Source organism: Dipodomys merriami, unplaced genomic scaffold (genome assembly GCF_024711535.1).
Source record: "Dipodomys merriami isolate MVZ:Mamm:240054 unplaced genomic scaffold, mDipMer1.0.p SCAF_3, whole genome shotgun sequence".
Lineage (NCBI taxonomy): Eukaryota > Metazoa > Chordata > Mammalia > Rodentia > Heteromyidae > Dipodomys > Dipodomys merriami.
In genome coordinates, this window is record NW_027204492.1 from 40,403,206 (window position 1) to 40,419,966 (window position 16,761).

Here is a 16,761-nt window from a genome sequence, read left to right on the forward strand (position 1 = left end):
GGAGGAAAGGCAATAGTGTGGCTACAAGCCTGAGTCCTGAGATTTTTGCACCTGCAACTCTGTAAAAGAACAGTCGATTATGAGATGCACAGTCAGTCATGTGAAAGTTGTCTTATGCACTCAAGAGCTATTGACTGCAGAGGCTTTTCCCTATTAGGTCACAGAAAAGGTACAAACAAGATGTATTTTCATGTGATAATCGGGTCACTTTCATTTAGATCATGTTAACTGGCTGCTCAGGGAGAATGTGAAGGAAAGAGAACACATGCCAATGATTTGTTTCCTTTGGTGTTTCACATCGAACTGCTTCAGGGCAGCTTTAATGCGGATGCTTTATCCACAGGTCTCTTCATTTGTCTGTAACATTTGAGACCAACTTGCATCATCATCTAAATCACTCTTCTCTGTTAGATGATCAATTTATCAATATCCCTTCTCTAGTATTACATCCATAAATTGTGCCCTTCACTCTATTTGGATCAACCAGCCTGCTGTATGGTATGATTAGGATAGCTTCTTAGTGCTATTCTCAGTTTGCTTATTAACTTCTTTCCAGGCCACTTTAGAGTTTTAATTTTTTCCATTTACTACTAGAAATGGAAATCATAAAACAGTGTGTGAGCTAGTGCCACAGTCATTCACTTGCTTAAAATTCCTACTGAACCAATCCTTTAATAAGGTAAAGGCCTCAGATAGGCAACTCATAAATTGAATATGGCTCACAAGCATGTTTTATATGATTCATTGGGGACACTGCAATTCAGGGATTTCCACATAAAAATCCAGACTCTCTTCAAAAATTGGAGGATTTAGCAATATTGGCTCCTCAATCTCACCTGGCAGCAATCAGCTACTGCTGAGTTAGTGCTGCTCAGTATGGTCCAACTTCCACTCCTGTTTGCCTTGAACACCTGGTCCCCCTCACTCATATATATGACCTGCTTGGCTGCTAAATGCATGTGAGTAGTACTTATTTGGATAGAGCCATTCAAATGTTTGTCTTCAAATAAAACAACATTTGTTTTTCTTAAATCCAAAACAATGGATTGACAGATGAAACGTTTTGGATGTTGTTTTTATTTCAATTTTCTTTTAAACTGGTAATTATTAATTGGATAATGAGATTTGTTATATTTTTCATGAGAACCTATAATGTACATTGATCAACTTCATCCCATTATTGTCCTTATTCCACTTCTTCCCTTTTAAAATATTTTTATGTGTTTCCTTATTCTAGTTTCATACATGCATATAAAATACTTCATACTTGTCGCTTTCCTTTGGCTTTCTTCCCTCCCTGTGATCTCTACTTTACCAAAAAGTCTCATTTTGTAGTGGGTATTTTACATTAAAAACAATTTCAGGGATCATTACATCTGAGTTACAGAGCCTTCACAAGGTTGTATATCTTCTTCGGAATCAAATGAGGATTAAGGGATTTTAAACAGAACAACAGAGAGTATAGGTAAGGAACAGAATTGGACTAGAACTCAGGTGATGAGGGTGTTTATTGCTACCCCCAGGACAAATGACTTAAATTCTCCAAGACTTGTTTACTATTCTAAAAATACTGTTACTACTGCAACTATGACTATAACTTTAAATACAACAAAAACAATGATGACAATGACCACAACCATGACTACGACTATGATGACAACGACTAATAAAACTACTATTGTTGCCAATACCATAAAGTTCTCGTGAGCAATAGAATAGAATCCCCAAAATGAAAATGTTTTCATATTATGAAGTATCCTACAAATACTAATCTGTCATATGTGTATCTAGTCAGTGTACTTACCAATTTAATAAGCAGCTAACCAAATTAAGATATAAAATAACTTTTGAATACATGATATATTCTCACCACTTGGGAACACAATAAATCCCATCCATTAAAGAGCTCATAGGCTAGCTGAGAAAATAAGAAAATGAAAAACAATAAATGATTATAATTATAAAGAAGATACCCAAAACATATGTTATTGAAGGTGTTGAATTTATGGACATTATCAGGATGCCAAAAGAGTGAAGCACTCTCTTATCTACCCAGTAAGGACACGTTTCAATTTTCTAGTGCTTTTTCATTGTAAAAGTGATATACAGAGGGGTTAGAGTTACCTAAGTAAGGTAATAAGTACATTTCTTATATATATATATATATTATTGTAAAGATACTGTACAGAGGGGTTACAGGTACATGAGCAAGGTAATGAGTCCATTTCCTATTGAGCATTGTTACCTCCTCCTTTATTTTTCCCTATCATCTCTTTCCTCCCCACCTCCCCACCTCCTCCTTTCTACCCTCCCTCACAAATTTGTAAAATTCATTTTCAACATACTGTCTTGTACATCTCATTGTTACAATGAGTCATCCTGTATCCTTATTTCAGCATTTTGTTATTTCCCTTCCTCTCCCCAAATAAGAAAAATGTATATACAAGATGCAGAACACCAGAATCAAATAGAGTGACAACAGGGGTTGTACCATGGGAGAAGAATATACAAAGAAACAAAAAAATCACATAGTACATTATAAGTACATTAAAAAAGAACAGAAACAAAGACAAAACCTCTTGTGTACCTATCTTGGGGTTCATTTTGCTTAGCATCAGGTTATATGGTCATATGTACATAGCTTTTGACCTCTTCTGTTTGTCCTAGATATATACTATATTGCACATAAAGGAAACCATGGGACCTATTTTTCTTTGGGCCTGGCTTACTTCACTTAATATAATTTTTTCCAAGTCTTTCCATTTCCTAACAAATAAGGCAGAGCTTCCTTCAGCCTTCTAAAGCTTTTTATGTGGGAACTTAGCACTCTTGCATGGTCTCAAGGAGATGAAAAATAGTGCTATGTGGACATAAAAATTTTGAAAATTTTGTCCTAAAATATATCCCACTTAAATTTGAATATTAAAATACATATTACAATATTATAGGCAGTAATTTTCCCTGAGATAATTTGTAAATAATTTGGCAGTTTTTCCCTTTAACTATCTCTTAGAAATTTCCATGTAACATCTCAGCTCCACAGAAGACCACTTTTGAAATAGTTTCCAGTGAAAAAAAATCGTTTCACAAGTTCCAAGAAAGAACATGCTTCTGTCTTTATATGTCTGCTTTCAGAATCACAAACCTGGATCCTGAATTCCTTATTGCCATATACTAGTCACTGAATTACATGTTAATTGATCTTGAGTATTTAACGTTACTTTAATAGTGCAATCTCACAATTACATGATAGTGGCAATGAACCTCATTATTGTCCATTTTTCCTCAATATAGAATGAAATTTGGTACATTCCACCTTCCATACATTTTAACTTTTCTTTGCTTCTTTCTTGGCATCACTTCAAGCTGAGATTCAATTATGAGTAGCATCTCTAATGATTTTAACTGAAGTACTCACTGAAAGCGAAGGACAAGGCCCCAAATGTCAAGTGTACTAATTCCAACACTATCTATTTCCAATGTGGAATTAATGAAGACAAAATAGTGAATGCCCAAAGAGGTAATATATTATGGTGGAAAGATGTACATTATGACCAGTACTATATTTGTTCTTTAGATAAGAGTATAGTCTCTGGATGAAATGTATGGTTTGTACTTGATTTGAGAATCAAAAATACTTAGATTTCTATGTGTCTTTTCATTTGTGAAGTTTCTTGAAATAAGAAAATGAATGTCACACAGGAAGTAATCAATTGGTATCTAACTTTTTTTGGAAGCCATGGTTTTAATTCTTACATAGTTTGCTCCTAGAGACCACTTCTCCTATTTCATTGTCTTTCCTCAGTCTAATATCCACCAACTCTACCATATCACTAGTTTATACTGTTTCTCCAAACTTATCCTCACGCTACTGTCACAGCATTCCCAGAGAAGGCATAGATGATCTGACAGCCAGATTCATAAACAACTTATTTTCCAATATGAATGTGAAATTCCTTCCTCTGTGTGTAAATAACTGTCATTTTCCACACAAAAAGGAAATCATTCTAACAAACTACATAGTCTAAAATACATGTGGAACAATGCACTAGTTGAACTTTACAAAGTTCTTGCTATAGTCATCCATTTGACTGATTCCAAAACACATTTTTCAGACCCACCAAGCTTTGTGTACCCAGAATGCTTTGCTACTACTGTAAATTGTTACCAACAGCCAGGTCTTTGAATCATATTATATAAGGAACCCTCTCACAGAAAGCAATTGGTTAAGATATTGTCTCTTAACGTATGAAATATCCCCAATCAGGAACTGAAGACTTGTCTGTATTCTTCAGGAAGAAAGATATTTGCATATTCACCAAAAAATAGGTTAAATGGCCAATTATCATTTCTAAAAGGCTGCATAGAAGCATACATTTGTGAATGATTTGCCAGATGAATGGTGAATTAATTATCCAAATAAAGCTAGTGTTGGATTTGTGCTTTTCATCATTTTTTAAAGTTCCAATGATTTTATATCTGCCTTTGACCTGCTCAAGGCAGACCTACCCCTCTCATCTCAAGAGATGACATTCTATTATTCCACTCATCCTCTCCCATTCTTTTCCACCTTCCATTATCACCTACTCTATAATCTCACCTTCTTGTAACCAATGTTCCTACCTTTCCTTATCACTTCAGCTAGCAAATTCAATGTGAGAATAAAGGGAACAAAAATCTATAAAACAGCAAATAGCCAACTAAAATATGCCATGGGAAATAAAACTGTTAGCTGTGGGCATCTTTGGTAAATGTGCTAAATAGGTTCTTATGCCTCTCCCTATTATCTGCATCTTCTGAGGGAATAAAAAGAAATTTCCACAATAATATTAGGTATGCTATGTTTTATGCAATATAAATGTTATAGAAAAGTAACATGTAAGACAAATCCTAGTTTAATACAGGAAGAAAACTATTTAAGGAATACTTTGGTGAATTTTTTAATATTAAGAAATCTTTCTTAAGAAAAAGAATATCTTCTATTTTATAGTATTTAATATCTAGAACCTGAATCTATTTCATTCTTGGTGTACTTAAACAAAGCATTAGCTATAAACCTTAAGAATAAAACTTGCTTTGTTGAAGATGTATTCTCAGAATTTACATTTTTTTCTTCTTTTTGTATTATTTTAAATTGCTGCACAAAGGAGTTGCCACTTAAAAAGCAGTCTATGAATACAATGTATCTTGATCAATGTCACCTCTTTCTACATTCCCCCTCAATTGACTGCAGAATTTACACTTTAAAAGGAAGGCTAGAAAATAATCTTTTAAAATTTGGAAACTTGCATGTTTGGAGTACACCACTTTTAATAATCTTACCGTACATAGTTTTATAACTAATCAATCCTATTAACTACATATCGAATTTTAATCCCAAGGCTCAGTAGGTTACTATTTAAACTATTCTTTGCCTTATATTTTGAATTGAAAACATAATCTGTTTAATTGCTTTATATACTGAGTATACAAAGAATGTAATACTGCAAAGAATCAGCCTACCAGAGAGACCTCTTACACTTCCATTTCCAGAAGCAACATTGTTTCTACATCAAGCATAACATTTAAGTTGTATGAATAAACTGGGCACCTGTGGCTGACACTTGCAATCCTAACTACTTAGGAGGCTGAGATCTAAGGATCATGGTTCAAAGCCAATCCCAGGCATCCGTGAGACCCTAATCTATAATAAACTATTCAGAAAAAACATGAAGTGGCTCTGTGGCTCAAGTAGTACTCAAGAGCATTAGCCCTGAGCACAAAGAGGCTCAGGGACAGAGCCCAGACCTTGAGTTCAAGCCCTAGGATAGGCAAAAAACAAAGACCATGTGAATAAATAGATAAAATTTATATCTTCTCATGTGAATGATAGCCATTGACCTTAAGATAATTAGGAATAAATTTTGGATGACTTTATTAGCTCCTAGGACATTTCTGTACATCTAAGACATATTTAGCAAATGTTTGTTTATGTGGTAAGTGAATAAATACCTGCTTTCATTGATTGAAAGAGGTTGCTTTGCACACATACACTCTGGATATGTTTCCTTTGGTTACCAATGTCCTGAATTTTCATGATAGTTCTAAGGAGTTTAAAGAAACAATTTGGAGCCTATGGAAATGTGTTAGTTTTATGGGAATGAAAAAACATTCTCACAAAGGAAAGCAAATATATGACTTTCACATGTTTAGCATCATTCTATCATCTGGTGTTTCCCAAAGTGTGATATTTAAAGGCTATAAAAATAATCATGTGGGTAAACAAAGGAGGAGGCTACAATGCTTGATAAGAAATGTACTCACTATCTTGCCCATGTAATTGTAATCCCTCTGTACAGTATTTTCACAATAAAAAGAAAAGAAAAGAAAAGAAAATAATCATATGGACAAGAAAGGGAAATGGTATTACTAATATACTCAATTAAAATGTCAGGCTGTATTTAAAATTGTGATCCTCATCCTTGCTTGGTCTCTCAACATCATTAAGACGCCTATCAAAATTTGAGAACTTCTACAAGATATTCAGATGAAATTCTAAAAGTTTGAGAAGTAAATTAACATCTTATAAAACATGTACAAGCTGGGTGCTGGTGGCCCACATCTGCAATCCTAGCTACTCAGGAGGCTGAGATCTGAGTATCACAGTTCAAAGCCAGCCTGGGCAGGAAAGTCTGTGAGGCTCTTATCTTCAATTAGCCACCAGAAAACCAGAAGTGGCACTGTGGCTCAAGTGGTAGAACACTTGCCTTGAGCTGAAGACCTGAGGGACAGTGCCCACGCCCAGAGTTCAAGCCCCATAACAAAACAAAACAAAAAAACATGCACAATAAGTAATTTTAGTTCTGCTTTTTGAAAATCTAAAATGAAAAAGTGGGAGCAAACTTGTGACCATAATTCTAAAAAATAAAGCTTGGTATTTGCATGACTCAATTTAAAAATTAGTCAAATGCTATAAAGTTACAAAATTTAGTATATGATTGCCAAAGGTAAGTGCTTTTGCATACATTTGATGAGAATTGGTGGTTATGGTCTAAGTGACTTTTCCTTACATGGTCAGGATACAGGTTATTTGTGCATAACTACTCAATAAAATCTTGTGCTATGAATGAATTAAGTTTAGTTCACAGTAAGAAATTCAGAAGTTAATCAAAAGCAGTACCATTCTATTTGGAATTGGCCCAACATGGTAGTTATTTTGAAAGCTCGTGGGGGAAAAGAACATGAAATTCTAATGCAAAGAACTACTTAAACTTTCTCAGAAACTGCTCTCCAAATTCAAACTAAAACATAGTATCATTTATTATGATACTGAGAACTAAATCAAATCTTGAGGGTCAAAAATTTGAAACATGACTGACTGAACACAGCAAATAACAATTATATTTGGATGATCTTTACACTACCTTCAAAAGATAGCCAAACATAAGCAAATGTAATGTAATCCAGACATCAGGGAGGTTACATTATAATTAGCCAACTGGCTGATACCAACATTAGATCATTAAAACATTAGTCAGAAATAAAATAATATAATCAATAATTTCCAAGTTTATCATGGTTCAGATTTTACTTGCAATACAAATGTATACATGTAAATGCATACACAATAACTCTTTAACAGTATACCCCTGCCACGGGTTGCTATTACTCTACCCTCAACCAATACTTAGGGATATTGCCCAGTATGATTTCATTCCAAAATCCCAATAGAAGCTCACTATGAATGCAGAATTCACCAACATGGAGAATACACACAAAGGCTAAGCCAAGCTGAGGTCCGCAGTAACTGTTGATAGATTACATAGCTAAGAATTTTTCATAAAGTTAGAGATTGTGTCCTTGCCCCTTAAATCAATTACTTGTATTCTCCACATCAATTTTGTTTAGCACAATTTATTAATAGTGAGGTTTGCAAATGTTTGATTTGCTGACAAATATAAATTCATAGCAAGTTTTCTCCTTAAACAAAATTATATCTTCCTAAAGTAAATTATAATGAAAAATCTCATTTTCATTAATTTTGTAGAAAGAATCCCTACCTGTAACTTTCAATTCAGTTGTTCTTCTTACAAGTTTTCCTTCATACTTAAGTTCACATGTATAATTTCCTCCATCTTCTTCTTGAACTTCCTGGATTAGAAGAGCATTTCCCTTTTGTATTATTATGCTTCTCCACATTTTTGGCTTGCATTCCTGCAGAGAAAATATTTACAAGTAAGTAAAATCAATATTCCTATTATAATATTTTAGGACTGACAATTTAGTACTTTCACATTTTTTGAATTCTTTTTAGATTCCAGTAATTACCTAAGGATTAAGTGCATCATAGTCATATCTCACTAGGACCAGCTTATCATTAACTATTATTATATGGGCCAATTTAAAAACCTGATGCCAAGTTCAATGAGACATTAGAGGCAATGTGTCAAAAATAGAAAAGTATAAAGCTCCCCAAAAGAGATACAATCAAATCTTAAAAGTTGCTAGTAGATGAGGGAGACTGATTAGCAAAAATGAAGTAGGGTGACTGTCATCAAAATGCAGAAAAGTTTGTGAGACTCTTTTTTCCAATTAACCACCAAAAATAAAAAATAAAACATGACTGGCACAAAAAACAAAATGTGGGAAAAAATAAACAAAAACTAGAAATAAAAATGCTGCTAAATATTATTATAATGTTCTGGTTCTTTCTAGCTTACATTGATATTTCTAGTCATAAGAGATTATGATTCATTTAGTCATTTAGCATACACTGTGGGAATCTTAAATATTATTAATTATTCAATATAGGTTTTTCCACTGGCAATGAAGTTTACAATTGGTTCATTAATTTTTGTAAAAACTAATACTGATATGCTAGAATCATCCTCCTTGTGACCAAGAAATCCATTGGAAGTGTACAGTCTAGAAAATCAAGATTAAGGAGTTCTCTTGAAACACGGCTAGATATACTTTGTTATAGAAATGGCATGGAAAAACCATCCACTTACTTTGCTAGTTCAATATATAAGCAGAGACTAAACTGTGAGTTTTGAAGCCAATTCTCTTACTTTCTGGATAAGAGTGTGAGGGAGGCTTGCTACTAGATTGGACTTTCCTAGAAATGATTGTATAACAATTTTCCAGATACAAGAATATAGCAATAACCAATGTGTTGGAATACTCAGCCAAGTGGCTTCATCTTTTTTGGAATTGTCTCCTTTTCACATATTATCCTCATCTCTCTATTACTCATCATGAATTTTTAACCAAAGTGGTAGCCACACAGTGTATAAACTAGAAAAAGCACAAGGGAGAGCTGGGAGGGGATAACAAATAAACAAGGCCAAAGCATTTTATCATCTAAATTCCAAGTCTGTTTGTTGAGTCAATAATGACATGGATGATGAGGCAGATTATGCAGGCCATAGTTGGAAAGTACTTTGCACTTTCTCCACTATAGAATGTACAACATCTATATCTATTCCACCTCACCCCTTTCCTCCATGCACATGTCCTAAAACAATATTGGAATATGTTTTGTGTCTCAGGCCCCAGCTGTGGGTACCTGTATATTTGCTTTAAAATTCTTTGGGAAATTGAAGTACCTATTTGTTAGTTTTTCATTATCATGATTTTTTTTTCTATTAGCAGGCATTTTAACAACAAAACAAAAATCAGCAGTTGTTTACAGATATATAATATTTTAGAGATATGCTTGCTTTATGTCCAAAACAACTACCCACACACATTTTTTAGAGAGCAAATATAAGTAATATTATAGAGGACATCTAGATATGAGGCTGTTTCACTCCCTGGAGTCTTTGTGAATAACAGTTAAGGGTCTGTCTGAAATTATATTACGTACCATGTCTGGCAAGGTTTATCACCTATATGAGATTTGCTTCTGAGTTAAATCTTGGGATATAAGGTTTCTGGGAAAATGAAGAAGGTCTGAACAGAGAGAAAAAAACTCAGCCCAGCTGCCACTGTCATCATACAATAATAATCCACAATTATTTTCGCATTGCTTCCTACTCTGATAGCCTCAGATTTCTAAAGAATCATTCTGAAGGTCATTAAACAAAAATATGGTCCCTCTGGGCATTTTGAGAGGAAAGGGAAATGAAAATTGAGCTCCCACACATTCACAAAGAGGTGGGGGGGCAGGCAAATGAGTCCACACATTTATTTTATTCAAAGATAAATGAGCTTGTTTTCTAATGTCATTTGAGGGGAAAGTCCATATGCAATTAGTTCTGACCATTTTTATTTTATCTGCTCCTGGCTTTGCATTTTCCCAGGAAGTAAAAACTAAAGAATGTGGAGAAATTTTTTAAAAAATTACTCCTGATGAAGAACATCCTGGAATCTTAAATGTTCTTTGAGACATGTCTAGATAAATCCAAAACCTTTCCAAGTTGCCATCTGGACTTGTAAAGGCTACTTTGTACCCAGTGGAGATAGTTTTGTTTGTTTATATTTTTATGTTGTGGCTTAAGAAAAATAACCTCAGGTCATCTCACTCCTTTGAAGACAGGGTAATAAATGAAAACTAGCTTTATGTTAATAAACATTTAGGTTGAAATCCAGAGTTAACATGAGTTTTGTGATCTTGGAAAATTCTGCTTAACTTATTCACGTCTCATTTTCCTACTTTACATTATTGAGGATAATAGTATTAACTATCATCTGAGTAGCAAGAAATAAAAGGCTTTCAGAGTTTACTCATTATAATTTTATTGAACATTACTATGTCCAACATAAAACTATGTCCAATTACAGAGGTCATCCACTACAGAAACTATTTGCTATTTCTAAACCTTCCTTTTCCTGGACCATGTTTCTCTTATTCTGTTTTGTGAAAATGACTGCAAATGAACTAATCATATAAAAACAAGTTTTTCCTAATTTGTCTACCAGAAAACTAATACTTTTGCCCACTAAAAACACATAGCTCGGGCTGGGAAGGTGGCTCAGTGGTAGAGCGCTTGCCTTGCATGCTCGAGGCCCTGGGTTCGATTCCTCAGCACCACATAAGCAAAAAGAAAAAAAAGCCGGAAGTGGCGCTGTGGCTCAAGTGGTAGAGCACTAGCCTTGAGCTGAAGAGCTGAGGGACAGCGCCCAGGCCCAGAGTTCAGGCCCCACGACCGGACCAAAACAAAAAAACAAAAAAAAACACATAGCTCCCAAGAAGACCCTCCAACACTCACACTGGTAAATGAATAAGGGAACTATATTTTGATCATAAGAGCATTTATTGTATCTTTCTCATCACTCCACAGAGATGACCTTACTGCTGTTCCTATCTATTGAACTTTTATAGTTACTTTGTTGCTCATTATACATAGCTAGTTGTGGGCATATGTGTATACTATCAGAAGAGTTCAAAGCTCTTTACTCCATTATTTTCAGTATTTCTTCTCTTAAACATTTGTCTGAAAATCTTAAATGCTGTGTGCTTCTCTCCTGCCCCTTACCTAATGGACTGACAATATTGCCAAACCCCACTTCCCCAGAACTATTTAATTCTGACAGACCATTACCTTTTAAACCCATAGAGCAAGCCTAAAGAGACTAGGACAAACAGCCAAAAGCTCAAATGTGTGCAAGCTCCTAATAGTGAGCTTAATTAAATTTTCCTTACTATTCATTGCCCCTTAGACTATTAAAATAAACTATACCAATTTGAAGATTTGGTTGAAGGAAAATATTGCCTAAATTTAACAGCTTCATGGTGTGTGTGTGTGTGCATGCGCATGTGTGTGTGTGTGCGTGCGTGTGTGTGTGTGTGTGTGTGTGCGTGCGTGTGTGTGCGTGTGTGTGTGTGTGTGTGTGTGTGTGTGTGTGTGTGTGTTGAACATGAACTCAGGTCGTTGGTCTTGCTAGGTATGCAGACTACCACCTGGGCCTCACCTCTAACCCTTTTTGCTTTAGTTATTTTTCAGTACAGTCTGATATGTTTTTGCCTAGTATATGTCAGATTACAAGTCTCCTATGGCCTCTTAACTTGAAAATAATAAAAAGTGCACTACTATGCCCATTGGCTCTGTAGAGATGAAGTCTCACTTTTACTCTGGCTGGCCTTCAACCACAATCCTAGTTTCTGCCACTGGATAAATGTGATTTATAGCTGTTAGACGTCACACAACACCTACTCCTCCAGTTATCTTCTTTATGTTATTGGTAGCCCACATTCATTAAAGATATACATTTTCAAATCAAACTGGAGTCATAACACCAAGTTGTATGTTCTTAAGCATACTACCAAATCATTCTAAGCCTCAGTTGCTATACCTGTTAAAAATAGGTGGTAGTTAGTCAGGCTCATGACTGTAATCCTAGTTACTCAAGAAGCTGCCATCTAAGGATTGCAGTTCCAAGCCATCCTTGTCAGGACTCTTCTCTGCAAAAGAGCTGGAAGTAGAGCTGTGGCTTAAGCAGTAGAGTGCTAGCATTGCACAAAAGAGCAGACCCTGAGTTTAAGCCCCAGGGCCAACACTACACAAAATAAAACAAAAATATGTGATAATAATAATATTTGCCAATTGAAGTGGTTATAAGAATTGAATAATATTATTCATGTAAACACTCTGAAATACACCACATTACATGTTAAACTCAATAAATATTACCTATTAGTTTATTATTGTTGTTACCTTTGTTAGTCTATTTTCCAATTAGACAGACAATTATGATATATTAATTTTCATCTGAAATGAATGTCTTTCCTATTCATATAGAAATCTAGCAATAATATTTTAACCCAAGTCATAATTCTAGTCTAGCCTAATCACAATTCTAGATGCATAAACTTCCGGTCTGACATGAGAAAGGAATGGAAGTCAGGACTAACATTCTCACCAGACCAATGCTCACCAAATTGAAAATCAACAACTCTTCTCAGATCCATCAGAGGATTGTTGCCATCAAGGAGGCAAATACTCAAAACACTGAAGAGACGGGAGAATAAAGAGAATCACAGCAAATTACAAACAGAATCTGACTGCTGGAGTCAATAACTGGTATAAACAGTCTAGCCCTTACGAGCCCTTGATTCACAGGAAGTAAAATGCCAACTCCAGCTCCCTTGCCTTCTTGAAGTGGGGAATGAAGAGGAAAAGCATTTATGAAAGTAACAGCCCAGAATCAAGGATGATCAAAAGACTGAGACTTTATCTTAAAAGTTCCTTAATCATATAATCCTAATCAGAAAGTTATTTCCTAATAAGAGAAAACTTCCCTTCTTAAATCTTACCTTACCAACACAGCAATAAAACTCCCATTTAATAATAGGAGATTACACCTGGAATTCCTGAACAACTCAGGCCTCATCAAAATAAGAAGTTTAGGGAAACTCAAAGAGAACAGAGGAGTGAAACATGGACACAAGACAGAAATTATAGCTTCTAATACCATATATCACACAAAAAGTAGTCACAGCATAACTCTTAGCCAGAAAAAAAGAATGTGTAAACCTTATACAAGCCCTATTTGTTTCATTTTCTTTTGCTAGTTAGTACAATATGTCTGGGTTTCAACCAAAATTATAACACATACCAAAAGAGAAAAAGTGAAGAGAGAAAAAAATTCAAAACTAGATTGATATATCAGGGATTTGATATTTAACATGCTACGAATTTAAAACAAGGATGTTTGAAACAGTATAGGCATTTGAAACCAATTCATGTTTCAAATGGGAAAAATTGTAACATGCAAGAACAGATGGGTCATGTAAGTGGGAAAGTTTTAGAAAGAACAGAAGCAAATGCTCATAATCAAAACATTAAAACAGAAATAAAAAACCCTCAGATTAGCTCAATAATAGACTGGATGCAAGAGAGAAAGGAATGAGTGACTTGAACATAATGTCAATAAAAAACTTCCCCCAAAAAAACAAATGGAGAAAATAATAAAGATAATGAGACTATCAAAAAGAGAATAAGGGGAGCATGAATAGAATAAATATTGGGATTCTAATACTGTTTGATCCATATACTACAGCATACTGGATATGGACACAGAATGTTTTGTAAATAGGCCATTATGAACATGTGACATAAGTTTTGAGCAATTCATAAAAGAAAGGTGTGACATAAGAAACAGGAAATACTGTGCAGAAGTACTTAGATGTGACAAAGCATGAATAGAAAAATGCACAAAATTTTGCTGTTTTGAGAATCCCTAGGTTCAGATATAGAAAGCCCAAATTCTATCCTAAGATGTTTGCACAATGTTAGGATTCTAATCCCAGAAGCCTAGGGCTTCTATCACATGTCTCATTGGGATAGTTTAAAGACTAGAGAGAGTAATGCAAGAATATACGGTGACAATATTAAGCTCTACAAAAACTAGATAGAAAAGAGATATCCTCTTATAGAATAACTGGAGTTCATTAAATAATAGCATTTTATGATCAGATGTGCATACCTGAAAGATGATTTTTTGTGGTTATATAGGTGATAGACTGAAAAATACATTGGCTAAGATGCTTTAATTTGCTTTGTTGGGGTTTTATCTCTTGGATGTAATCAAGGGTATACTAAAAGCCTTCTATACCAGTGCTCTTACAACATGGCAGAAAAAATCAACAACAAACTCTTGCTTAGTTTTAAAATATCTTTTAAAAAATATAAAAATTTGACAAAACTCAAGTTGATAAATCAGGAAAATATAAAATCAAAGTTTAACCTTATAATACTTTTAGCTCAATCACCAAAACATGGCAGAGACACAAATGGTCAATAAAGAGTGGTAAAATATACTGGAACAGTAGAAATACTGCTCATCAATAAAAAGAATGAACTGTTGATACATGCCATAGCCTATATGAATCTCACATGGATTATTCTAAGTGAAAATTGACAGAAATAAAGCCTACATGTCATATTAGTACTAATTATTGTTCATAAAATTGTTTACCAGAAATAAAATTTGCATGTTTTGATAATCTACTTCATGAGTTATTACAGTGTTTTACTTTTAGCTGAGTACCTTTGATTTTCTAGGTCTAAAAATTAAGATTTTTCTGTTATTCTTCCATATTTATAGAGAAATTTTCATGTAAATGTTTTACATCAGCTTGAACCTCAAAAAAGTGTTGAATAATAATTGTGATAGATCATTTTCTTATATATCACGAGTTAAAGGATACATATACATTTACAAGGGTTTTTAATTCCAACCTTATGATTAATGAAAAAACAAAACTGGAAAAATATAAATATTTATGGTAGAAGAATAATTACATAAAATAAGGTAGCTATATCCCATGAACTACTTAAAAAATAGATCTGTAACTAGAGGTATAATTCATTAGTATATGTTTCACATTCATGAGGTACTGGAATTCAATCCTCTGCACCAGAAAAAATTAATTATATCTATAGAATTAACATAATATACTTTTGTGTTCATCATATATTTTGTGATGAGAGCAAAAGAGTGATATGTAAGTCATTAAATTTTTTATTTTATATTTGCCAGTTGTGGAGCCTGAACTCTGGGTCTGGGCGCTGTCCCTCAGCTCTTCAGCTCAAGGCTAGTGCTCTAACACTTGAGCCACAGCATCACTTCTGGCTTTTTCTGCTTATGTGGGGCTGAGGAATTGAACCCAGGACCTCATGCATGCAAGGCAAGCACTCTACCACTGAGCCACCTTCTTAGCCTGATATGTATATCATATTATCATTTTTGTAAAAATATCATGATATATGTATATGTATGATAGTGTTTGTATAAATAACAATATATAGGCTACATGTTGGAGAAAGAGAGGTGGCAGAGAGAGAGAATAGAGGAGTGTAAAATGCAGAAAAACATGAAAATTTACTTACATGCCATGGTGAAAATGGAGTAGAAGTGGAGGTTACATGTGACTTTATGCATATCTACATTATTTGTGAAAATTATCAATTTTAAAGCACACAAACACACAGAGATTGAACAACCCTTAACTAAAATATTTGAGATGAGAAGTGATTTCAGATTTCTTTAGATACTGAAATACTGACATGTACATAGTGAGATCATCTTTATGAAAGGACTCAAATATAAAGACAAAGTTCATTTATGTTTCATGTATATTTGATACACAGATGAAGTTTAATTTTATATAATAAGCTGATAAATTTACACATAAAGCAAAATGTATTACATGGAATTTTCTACTTGTAGCATCATGCCAGAGCTCAAAATATTTTAAGTTTGGAAGTATTTAAAATCTTAGATTCGGAGATTAGCCATGCTTACTGTGTATGTATACTCACACATAAATCTATCTATCTATCTATCTATCTATCTATCTATCTATCTATCTATCTATCTATCTGTGGATATATATGGATCAAAAGTGTTCACTCCCTTTTTCTACTCTCTGAGCTTTTTCTAAAACCTAGTAAATGTCAAAAGAAAAAGAATAAATGAGTTTTATTAGTTAAGCAATTCATTTAACCTCTTTGGACTTGTTTCCTCATTTATAAGAGGAAAGAGTTCCACTACATAGGTTATGAAGTGCTTATAATATTATAGTTCTTTATACTTAGTCCTACTTTGATATTCAAAAAGTCAATATCTTTCCATTTAAGTCTCTTCACATATACACAATCATTGCAAAGTCTACAGCAAACATATCAGGATTTGTTTCTAGAGTAATAATTATTCATGCAATGATACATGCATAGCAAATGTATTAAAGTGAACCATCAGTTATGGAATAAGAAGAAAAAATTAAAACCGGGTGCCGGTGGCTCATGCCTGTAATCCTAGCTACTCAGGAGGCTG

General features: G+C 34.0%; 1 protein-coding gene across 1 annotated transcript in view; it reads right to left on the reverse strand.

Annotated features, from left to right (window-relative positions):
- The window catches only part of Il1rapl2 (interleukin 1 receptor accessory protein like 2), a 1,139,514-nt gene that overhangs the window by 463,402 nt on the left and 659,351 nt on the right, over positions 1-16,761 (reverse strand). Inside the window, exon 5 of the mRNA XM_070038998.1 lies at positions 8,040-8,193. Within this exon, the coding sequence (XP_069895099.1) occupies positions 8,040-8,193 (154 nt within the window). The remainder of the gene's footprint in view (positions 1-8,039; positions 8,194-16,761) is intronic.